This window comes from Glycine soja, chromosome 13 (assembly GCF_004193775.1).
Source record: "Glycine soja cultivar W05 chromosome 13, ASM419377v2, whole genome shotgun sequence".
Lineage (NCBI taxonomy): Eukaryota > Viridiplantae > Streptophyta > Magnoliopsida > Fabales > Fabaceae > Glycine > Glycine soja.
Genome location: NC_041014.1, coordinates 23,417,339 through 23,428,447, shown reverse-complemented (window position 1 = coordinate 23,428,447; position 11,109 = coordinate 23,417,339). Strand labels below are relative to the sequence as shown.

The following is an 11,109-nucleotide window of genomic DNA, read 5'->3' as shown; positions in this document are numbered from 1 at the left end:
GTCAACTTAAAATTATTTCAACCGTTCGATTATGTAAATGCTCCTGATCGTGACGTATCTCACTTCAAAATTCACATATTCATTCTTTTATTCTTACTCATATTAGTCACTTTTCCCCTATTTCTTTGTAATCCATAAAGATATATTATTATATTTAATTATCATATTTTAATGTGACTATAGTGAGTAATATGTGGTACTTAGTTTATAGGTAAATCCATAATTTATTATGTTAATCAGTTAAATCATTGATTTTTTAAAATAGATTTTTATTTTATGTAATGTGGTAATTAGTTTATAAGTAAATGGTCATTTTCGTTTCTAAATATATAATGTGTTGACAAATGCATTCTCCAAATAGGAAAATTCAAATTTTATTATCTGAAAGTGAAAAAAGTGTAAATTTATGCATTTATTCACTATCATTAATAAAATAGTCCACGTTACATAGAAGGATGAAAATGTCACAGAAATGATTGTCAAACATGAATGCTAAATAGATTGAAACAAAATATCTTTTAAGTTTCCATTAGACTAACTTGTCTGATCCAAAATTTTATTTCATTTAAAGATAAAATATAATTTAATATTTGTTTTTTCCTTCCTTTTTTTTATCATTGCAAGCATAACATTGCATAAACACCTTAAAAAATACTAAAACAAACATAATAATAATCATAATATTAATTAATAAGCCTAATCTATCTATTACTCTAAAATTTTTATTATGACAACATAAGGGGGTGACAAAATCAAGTTAAGTCTTATTTTTTTTTGTAAGAATTAACTTAATGATTGTATATTTTTGTTTAAAACCTCAACTTTGCTTGGAGGAAGTGAAGCAAATTTGGTTGTTGGTCGAGAAGGAAGGGCTAAAGAAGACAAGGGTAAAGTGGTAGGTGTTTCTAGGAACTCAGAGAGTATGTATGGAGGGTGGGTGAGTGGGGGCTGAGAAGAGAGACTAGGAAGGAGGAAATGGATTTATATAATTCCCTTTCTCTATTATTTTTTCTGTTTTGAGTAAATTCCAGAACTGTTTCTATATGCTCATTTTTTTCATGTAAATCACGCAAACACATCCTTAGACAAATCTTAATAGAATAAAAAAGTTTTAAAATGAGTTTATTTTGAAAATAAAAAATAGAGAAAAAAGGAAGGTGAAGAAGGGTTACATAAGACATTTAATTTGATGGGAGAGGGATGTCTCATTATTTTTTAAATTAAGAGTTTAAGTGTTGGACCATTCTAAGTTGGAAGGAGATTTAACACATGAGTGAGTGTAATGCTTATGACTCCAACAAATTCCAACATATATCATTTGTTAAGAGAAGGATAAACGAACTTCTTGGGATGATCTCATCTCCTTACTATTAATCATCTTATTATTGAAGATTTGATATTGAATGAAATGATATAATATTAAGTCTTAGTGTATCTATTGACGCTTGTGAAATGATTATTGTGACTTGTTACGTGATGGTGGGTAATTAATTATGTGATTGTGAGATGTTGTGTTGTACTTGAGATGTGTTGTTATGGACACATGATTAATGTGAAAGTGTGGAATGTAATTTTGTTATTAAATCATTGGGAAAAGTGATGTTACGCAATGAGTGGTAAAATGATGCGAATTGTGCTAAGTTGAGCTTGTTATACTTATTATTATTATTATTATTATTATTATTATTTTGTTTAGCTCTACCTATTTAGGAACGTGATAACTCATTTCTTGTGTGTTGTTTGTGTTTGGATCTTGTGATGATCTCGAACCTTATGTTCATGACAGATAGTTAGGTGGATGACTTTAAAGAACCTTGTGTTAAAGGACGCTTGGACACAGGACTTTGGGACATGGATTTCTATACTGTTTGCATAATATTATGAACATGTTGCTTTATGCACTTGTTTCTATATTATTTGCATAATATTTTGAACATGTTACTTTATGCACGTGATTAATGTGAAGGTGTGAAATGTGATTTTGTGATTAAATCTTTGGGACAAGTGATGTTATGCAATGAGTGGTAAAATGGTGCGAATTGTGTTAAGTGGAGTTTGTGTACTTATACTAGATATGTGTGCATTCGTTTATCTCTACATGTTTAGGAATGTGATAATTCACTTCCCAAGTGTTGTTTATATTTGGATCCTGTGATGATCTCAAATCTTGTATTCGTGGGAGTAGATAGCTAGGTGAATTACTTTAAGGAACCTTGTGCTGGAAGACATCGGGACACAATGCTCTGATAAGATGTAACATTGGAACATGAGTTTCTATTTTAATTGCGTGATGTTCCAAACATATTATTTTACTTTATTTGATTATGTTGCTTAACTTGAATTTTTTTTTAAACTTGAACGACCTTGTTTTAAATCAAAAATGTTTCTGAAAAGTTTTTTTGATAACAATGAGGCGAATGTGAACATTTTACCTACGTAGATTTACTTAAGATTTTATTGAATAAAATTTATTTCATTAGATTCTGTATTTTATATATGTTTTTCCCATTTATATACATATTAGGGTAGATGGTGTCACACCAAATTTGTATCCAAAAAAAATAAAAAAGTAAAGTTACCTCCGGTGTACTGAAAAAAGAAAACGAATAGCTGTTTTAAATGATAAAATTGTTCCACAAATCCTACAACAGAAATTATTTACAGGGGATAGTGAAAATTTTTAACAGATGTGATGGAAGATGAGCCTATGTCAAAATTCTTCAATACATGGTAAAAAATTCATTGGTGCTTATGATTCTTTTCCCCCCTCAAATTAAGACCACAGATAATGGTAATCAGGAGGAGTGGTTCAAGACTTCAAGTCCATATAAAATTACAGGATAGCCAATACAACTGCATTGCACATGTGGTAATTAAACTGACTTTTTGAAGAAAGGGATCTATTCTTGTATGTCTCTTCTTACTGAAGAACCCTCTATTTAGTAGTCACTTTTGGCTTAGTTTTCTATAAGACTTCAGAGAATATTCAAACTCGACCTGTCACCAAAAGTCTCCACACGAACACCTTCCATCTTTAAACAAATGGAATCGGGCAGCATCTCTTACAAGAATCTCCCTCTGGGTGATCTTAGATATATACTTAGTTGCATTGTGGCAATCCCCACAAACCCTTAAATTTTTAACTACTCGTATGGGCAAACCAGGAGGAATAAATATCAACCCAAAAGCAATTGCAAGCTTTTCACTATGGTGATTAAGCATCTTTATTTTCTCTGAATCGTCAACATCATGCAAAACAGAATTCATGTCAGGCACATATCCCTCTTGTACCATTTTATAGTTCAATTTTTCAAGTTCAGAATATATCTGATCTGAAAATGGGTTTGACTGATCATCAGCAGAGAAAATGTGCACTTGGTTCTTATATTTGATCCAGCTACATCCTGGTTCCTTTCTCAGGCCCTTATCTCTCATCCCTTTTCTTAAATTGGCAACTTCTTCCCATTTTCCTTTAGCAGCATAGATGCTCGAAAGTAAGATGTAACTAGCAGTGTTATGTGGTTCTAATTTTAAAAGAGACTCAGCTGCCCACTTGCCAATTTCCATGTTTCGATGGAACCTACATGAACTTAATAAGGATGCCCAACCAATTGCATCAGGGCTGAAAGGCATCTTATTTATAAATTTCCTTGCCTCTTCTAACCTCCCAGCTCGACTGAAGAGATCAATCATGCATGTGTAATGATCTTCAATTGGTATAATCCTATGTTCCTTAATCATTGATTCAAATATCTGATTTCCTTTCTGTACTAGTCCGGCTCTACTGCAAGCTGAAAGAACCCCGATAAAAGTAACCTTGTCGGGTTTGAAACCATGAGCTAACATGCTTTCAAACAACCTTAATGTTTCATTGGCTTTACCAAACTGTGCATATCCAGAAACAAGTGCAGTCCATGAGACTTCATCCACGTAGCTCATTTCACTAAAAAGCCTATGGGAGTCTTCAATGCTTCCACACTTACCATATAATGTAACTAGAGCATTGGAAACAGTAATAAAAGAAATTAAGCCAGAAACCAGAGCTCTACAATGAAACTGAGCCCCCTCTTCTAGGCTTGCAAGGTTTGCACATGAGCTAATTACACTCCCAAGGGTGAAATCATCAGGCTCAATCCCATTGTTTTGCATATCACAAAAGATTTTAACAGCTTCTTCACTGTAACCATTCTGTCCATAACCCACTAACATCGCAGTCCAAGATACAACATTCTTGCAATTCATCTTCCTAAAAACTGTTTCTGCTGATTTTATACTCTTACACTTACAATACATGTCAACAAGAGCGCTACCAACAAATATATTATCCTGATAATCTGTCCTAATTATATAAGCATGAACTTGCTTGCCTTCTTGCAAAGCCATAACACCACCACAAGCAGTTAACACGCTTCCAAATGTGTACTGATCCATCTCTAGATTTTCTAATCTCATCTCTCTGAATAAATCAATTGCTTCTCGGTCCAAACCATTCTGAGTAAATCCTGCAATCATCGCTGTCCAGGAAATAGAATCCTTTTCCTGCATATCATAAAACAATTGCCTTGAATCTTCAATCCTACTGCATCGCATAAGCCCTGCGATCAATGTATTATACATAACCACATTCTTCTCAGGCATCTCATCAAAAGCCTGCCTTGCACAAAATACCAGCCCAGTTTTAGAGTACATATCCACCAAAGGACTCCCAACAAAAACATATGACTGGAAACCAAATTTCACCACATGCCCATGAACCTGCAGACCCAAATGAACACAACCCTGTTTGGAAGCAAGTATAAGCATAGTGGATAACGCAATCCGATTCAGATTGAATGGCCCATTGTACAACATCAAATTATAAGCCTTTACCGACTGAAGAAGGAAACCACGACCAGCATAGGCAGAAATAAGGGAATTCCATGATACCATATCTCGGGTTGGCATTGCATGAAACACACGTTCCATCTCAGGAAGACAAGCAAGTTTGGAATAGGAGGAAAGAAGGGTGTTCCAAGAGTAGAGATTCCTTTGAGGCATTTGGTCGAACACCCTGCGGGCATAAGTGATTCTGTCAAACTTGGCATAGGCACTGACTAAGTTGTTTAGCAGGAAGATTTCGGGGTTTCGAAAGGCCTTGATTATGTGGCAGTGAATCTTCTTTGTGTCGCGGCAATGTTTGAGCAACTCACAGTAGTGGTTAGACAGTGACATGGAATTGAATTGCTTTGATACGTGCAAACACATTTAGGTTCGGTTCAACATGAAAACCCAACACCAAAGGTAAATAAACTATAAAACTTCACAATTCAGCTGCTTCCTTTTCCTTTGGTCAGGTTCATAGAACTGCAAATGAAATGCAAATAGCAGTCACATACAAAGTACGAGAGCAATCATAAAAGCTGCACTAGTAAAATAATTAGTTCATTTTGAATTCGTTATCAATATACACTAACAACGAACCACTTCAAGCAGTTAATTGAATACGTTTCATCGAAGTGTAAAACTTCATCATCAAGATTAAAACCATAAGAATTGTAATAGTGTTCAAGCCTGTTCTACTCCAGGTACTATCTCACGCTGCCTCCACAACAGTAGAGCAAGAAATTTTAACAGAACTACCACTATATACAATAAAATAGCTGTGATGAGATTCTTAGCAACAGACAAGGCAGCTTCGGTGTTCCTTTCTAGTTCCCTTGTCGTTTGTTTTAGACTTGTGAGATACTAATTGTAATACGCTAATCAGATCTTCAAGTTTGATGATACATTTATCTATTCCTATATTACCCTATTAGTAATTTTAAGAAATATGTTAATTAGTATTCTAGGACATTGATTAAAGAAATTAAAAGTATAAATATTTTTATTGGAATACGCTCTCTTATTATTTACTCAATAAATAATCTTTTCTTTTAGTTCCTTAAATAATGTCCTAATTATTAAAGATAATTATTAGTAAAATCTTTATTTTAAAAAGACAAATTGCACTGTCTATGATATTTTTGTGTGTTCTCCTATGATTTTAATAGTAAATATTCTTATTTTAGCAAGATCCTTTTATAAAATATATATACATTAACACTCCTTTTTATATTACACTAAATCTCTTAATTTTTTAAAGTTATGCATTGACATCATCACCTTATAGATTATATTAACCTCCCTACAAGGGAGGTCACTATATGTAACAAGTGTAAAAAAGCATATGAGAGGTTTGCCATGAAACTTTAGGGGTAGTTAGTGTAATTACTCAATAATATTTATTTGATTCATAGGAATGGAAGTCATGCAAATATCAATAGTTTACTATAATTCATGCACGCATCTTACTCAACCGATTCAGTTAGATTTCCTTGATCTTAATAATTTACTCAATAATATATGATGTTGATATTTTGTGTTTTAGCATGTGTATTTCAACTATTTCGAAAAAAATATTTCAAAATATTTATAATAAATATTTTAAAATATATAAATTATACTATAATTAATTTCTACAATAAAAAATATTTTTTAACATATAAAAATAATATTTAAAAAAAGAATATGTTTAATTATTAATAATTTCTTTTTAAAAATATTCAAATCCAAGTTATAACTAAAAATATTGAAAATGATATATTGAAAGAGACAAATTAAGAATGTATTTGAATTTTGAATATAAGAACATCTACATTTGAAATTAGTTTATGATATTTAGTTACAATTGTTAAATCATAGACTTTGTAAAATAGAAGAAAATATACCAAAAACATGTTAGGAGAATGAAGTTTATCACTTAATGAGATTATAATATTCAAATGAAAATGAATGTGAGAAAAAGTGGAGGCCTAAGGTGAGGAAGCACACTTCCTAATACACGTTTATGTATATAAAGGGATTAGTTAAAAGAAAAATTTGTAACACTTTTTAATATACTCTATTGATCACTTTCTTTATTATTTGTTAAAAATTATCAAAACTTATAAATTATGTTAAATCTTTCCTTTTATTTAATGATTTTATCTCGTGATGTTATACTTTTCAATAAATTGTACTTAATGAGAATGTGTTAAAAAGAACATATTAAAAAAGTGTTATTAACACTTGTTGGAGTTAAAAATAAGAGTGACAAAAACATAACATTTTTTTGTATATATATATATATATATATATATATATATATATATATATATATATATATATATTGTTTCTTCTAAATTACATATAAATCTTCTAAATTACATATAAAGTTAAACTCATTTGATTATGATGATTGAAGATTGAACACTTTTGTGACAGTAAAAAAATGATAACAATGAAAAAAGTAATAATAATAGTCATTCTTGTGGTGTTAGTTATGTTATGATGATAATGATAATAATAGAACATCCTTATTCTAAGTCAAATCCTAACTTGACCCGTCCCCCACACACCCGTGTCTAAGGTGAGTGCATGCATGATATGAGTTGAGCCAATCACATGTGGTGCTGGCAGTGTAAATGTATTGCGCACTAAACAAAGTACACTTACACTGAGCATAAAAACTTCTAGAGAGAAAGTCTGGAGCTATTACAGTGCACTAAGCACACATAGACGTGTTAAGCACAAGGGTACGTCCCCTAAGCAGAATCTACTGATGATAAGCTACCCATATTTATCTATAATATATAAAAGTTGAGTCTCTCAATATCATATTTTCACGTCAGAAATTAGTAATTTGGAGGGATGAGAAGTTCTCAATATTATGTTGATACGTCTGAAAAAATTAGTGATATTAAAAAAAGAGAACATTTTACATTTTGTGTCACTATATTATTTCAAAGCAACATTAATCAATAGTCGTTGATGTATTTTAATGAAATCAATAACTTCTCACATTAATAATAATTTAAATTATTTGTAATATTTAATTTTACATATTAAATTAATATGAAAGAAAAATTATTAAATAAAATAAATGTAAAATTTTACAGTAATTTAGTATTACTATTTATGCACAAATTTATTTATTTTTATAATTAAATATATTTCTGAAAAAGTAATAAATTAAATTCATGAGTTTAAAGTTATAAAATAATATAATATAATATGAAAATAAGAAAAAAAATATAAAAACTATATATATATATATATATATATATATATAAGTAAAATTATCAATAGTTATATTCAATGTTAATATAAATATAAGAATTTTTATATTATTTTTATTGTAAATTTTATTTTATAAACTATTTTTTTTAAAATATAAACGTAATATTTAAATAATAAATATTATTGGCTTCACTTTTATATAAAAATAGATATATGTAAAAATATATGTTACAAAATTTATGGTATGATAAAGCTAACAATATTTTTCAATTTTAAAATGTTTTCTAAAATAAATTTTTGTTCGATGATTAAAAATAATTATATTTTACATTTTTTTAAAACCACATTGAAGTTGCACAATGAATATCTAAAGAAGGGTTACATAGGACATTTAATTTGATGGGAGATGGATGTCTCATTATTTTTTGAATTAACCTTGTGTTTGGATCAGGAATTTCAAAATTTCAAGGAATTTGAAATGCCTAGAATTTGAATTGCTTTGATTTTAATTTTCTTCATTTTTCAAATGTTTTGTTTGGATAAATCAATTCAAAGTTTCTTTCATTTTAAATTTTTTATTTGAATAGGGCAATTTGATTTCCTCCATATGCAAAATTTTAATTTTATATTTTAAATAGATGAAATTTTAATATTAAACTTTATCGAAAATAAACATAATCTAATTTTGAAATACTAATTAAATTTTTTTTCAATTTTTAATAATTTATAAATACAAAATATTGATAATTTTAACTAGGGTTGTTTTACCTGACCACAACCAGTGATATTTTTAAACTGACATCAACCAAGGCTATTTTTCGGTCGACATCAAATATGATTTTTTTGTCAAAGTATGCTGGAAATAATTGTCAGCTGACGTCATTCAGGATTATTTTTTAGCTAACGTTGGTTGAGTCTATTTTTCAGCTGATGCTGGCTAGAATTTTTTACCAACGTCGGCTAGGGTTTGTTTGGCCGACACTGGCTAGGGTCTTTTCGAATGACATTGACCAAGGCTAGTTTTAGCGAACGCTGGCCTAAAAAATCCTAACAGGCGTTGACAAAAAAATCTCTTCAATATTGGCTAAAAAATAGCTTGGTCGATGCCGACCAATAGAAACTACCCGATGTCGGCTAAAAAACATCATTGGTCGACGCTGGCCGAAAGACCCCTAGTCGAAGTTGGCTAAAAAATAGCCCTGACCAATGTCGGACAAAAACCCCCACCCAACATCGGCTATAAAATAACCTTGACTGATGTTGGCTAAAAAATAGCTCTGAGCGGTGTTAACCGAAAAAATTCTGGTAGATGTCGACTAAAAATAGGCATGCTCAATGTCGGTCAAAAATACCTAGTTGGTGTTAGCAGAACAAACCCTAACCAACATCAACCAAAAAACCTAACTAATGTGGTTAAGAAATAGCTCTGATTGATGTCAGCCAGAAAACCCTAATCGATGTCAGCCAAAAAATTCTAACCGACGTTAACTAAGAAAATCTAGTTGACATCAGCCAAAACACCCTAGCTAACATCGGCTAAAAAATAACCCTAGTCGATATTGGCTAAAAATAGCTTTGGCCGATGTTGGCTAAAAAAAATTAGTTGCCATTGGCTGATTAAACCTAACAGGTGTCTACTCAAAAGTTAGTCATGACCAATGTCACTAAAAAAAATCTAGCCAACATCAGCCAAAAAAATTATTGGTCAACATTAATTGAAAAAACTTGGATAACAACGACCAAAAAAATCCTTGGCCGACGTTAGCAAAAATTTCCCATGACTGACATTAGCGAGAAAATAACCCTAACCAACATCATTTAAAATAAATCTTAGCCGCTATCGGCAAAAAATAACTTTGATTTACATCATACAAAAAAATAATAACCGAAAAAATCTCGGCCAACGTTAATGAAAAATAACTTATGTCGATATCGGCTGTAAAAACTTTGGTCACTCGTAGTTGTGAGTGTTGAGCGAGAAAGAGTCACGAGCAAGAACGTGAGTTAGAGTAAGTATCTCCGAAAAAAGAATTTCAAATTCTATATTTTTTGAGAGAATTCCAAATCTCACTGTTTTAGTCAATCAAAATAATTCATACAAATACCAAAAATTAAATTTCATTTCAAATACTCTATCCAAACAAACTATTTTATCATGAATCATTTTAAATTTTTTGAAAAAATAAATTTTTCTGTTAAATTAAATTGCTTCATCCAAACACACTATAAGAGTTTCAATAGTGTTGGACCATTCTAAGTTGGGAGGAGATTTAACACATGAATGTAATGCTTATGACTCCAACAAATTCTAGCATATATAATTTGTTAAGAGAAGGATAAACGAATTTGTTGGGATGATCTCATCTCCTTATTATTAATCATCTTATTATTGAAGATTTGATATTGAATAAAATGATATAAATATTACTTAATAACAAACAAATATAGTCTAGAAGAATAAATAAATAGTCACAGACTACCTATGCAATAATTCTCTAACGAAACAAAACAACGACATAAACCCTTAATTATTAACTAGGAAATATATGTTAAATTGCTGCAAATATATGATAATTTTAGCTATATATACTAAGTTACATATGAGTAATAGTCATTTTTATATAGAAATTAAAATATGTATAGAGAATTTTTTAATATGTTTTTTTATCCAAAACATTGTTAGGAATTTTTTTCCTAAGGGAAGAGTATTTAAATAATTTTTTGTTGTTACCTACTTTTTAATTTATCATTCTTATTTTTATTTCTAAATTGAATTCAATATTTTTTAAAAAATATTATAAATAGTTAAATTGATCTTATATCATAATATAAGTTAGTTATCACACATATAAATTTATTTATATGTTAAAAATCATTTATTTATAATGAACTTTAATTATAATATAATTTATACATTAACAAACATTTATTAATTATAAGTTTTAGTTAAATAAATTAAATATTTATCTTGTATTTTGCAGATGTTAATATACTTAATTTTCATAAAATAAATTAAGATGTACTTACGCTCCA

At 29.8% G+C, this 11,109-nt stretch overlaps 1 protein-coding gene across 1 annotated transcript; it reads right to left on the bottom strand.

Annotated features, from left to right (window-relative positions):
* Nucleotides 1–2,587: 2,587 nt before the first annotated feature.
* LOC114381365 (putative pentatricopeptide repeat-containing protein At1g68930) lies at nt 2,588–5,723 on the bottom strand. The gene is made up of 2 exons (XM_028340605.1): nt 5,461–5,723; nt 2,588–5,343 (listed from the first exon to the last, which is right to left on the bottom strand). Exon 2 carries the CDS (start codon nt 5,242–5,244, stop codon nt 3,001–3,003), a length of 2,244 nt encoding a protein of 747 aa, XP_028196406.1. The 5' UTR covers nt 5,245–5,343; nt 5,461–5,723; the 3' UTR covers nt 2,588–3,000.
* Nucleotides 5,724–11,109: the final 5,386 nt, after the last annotated feature.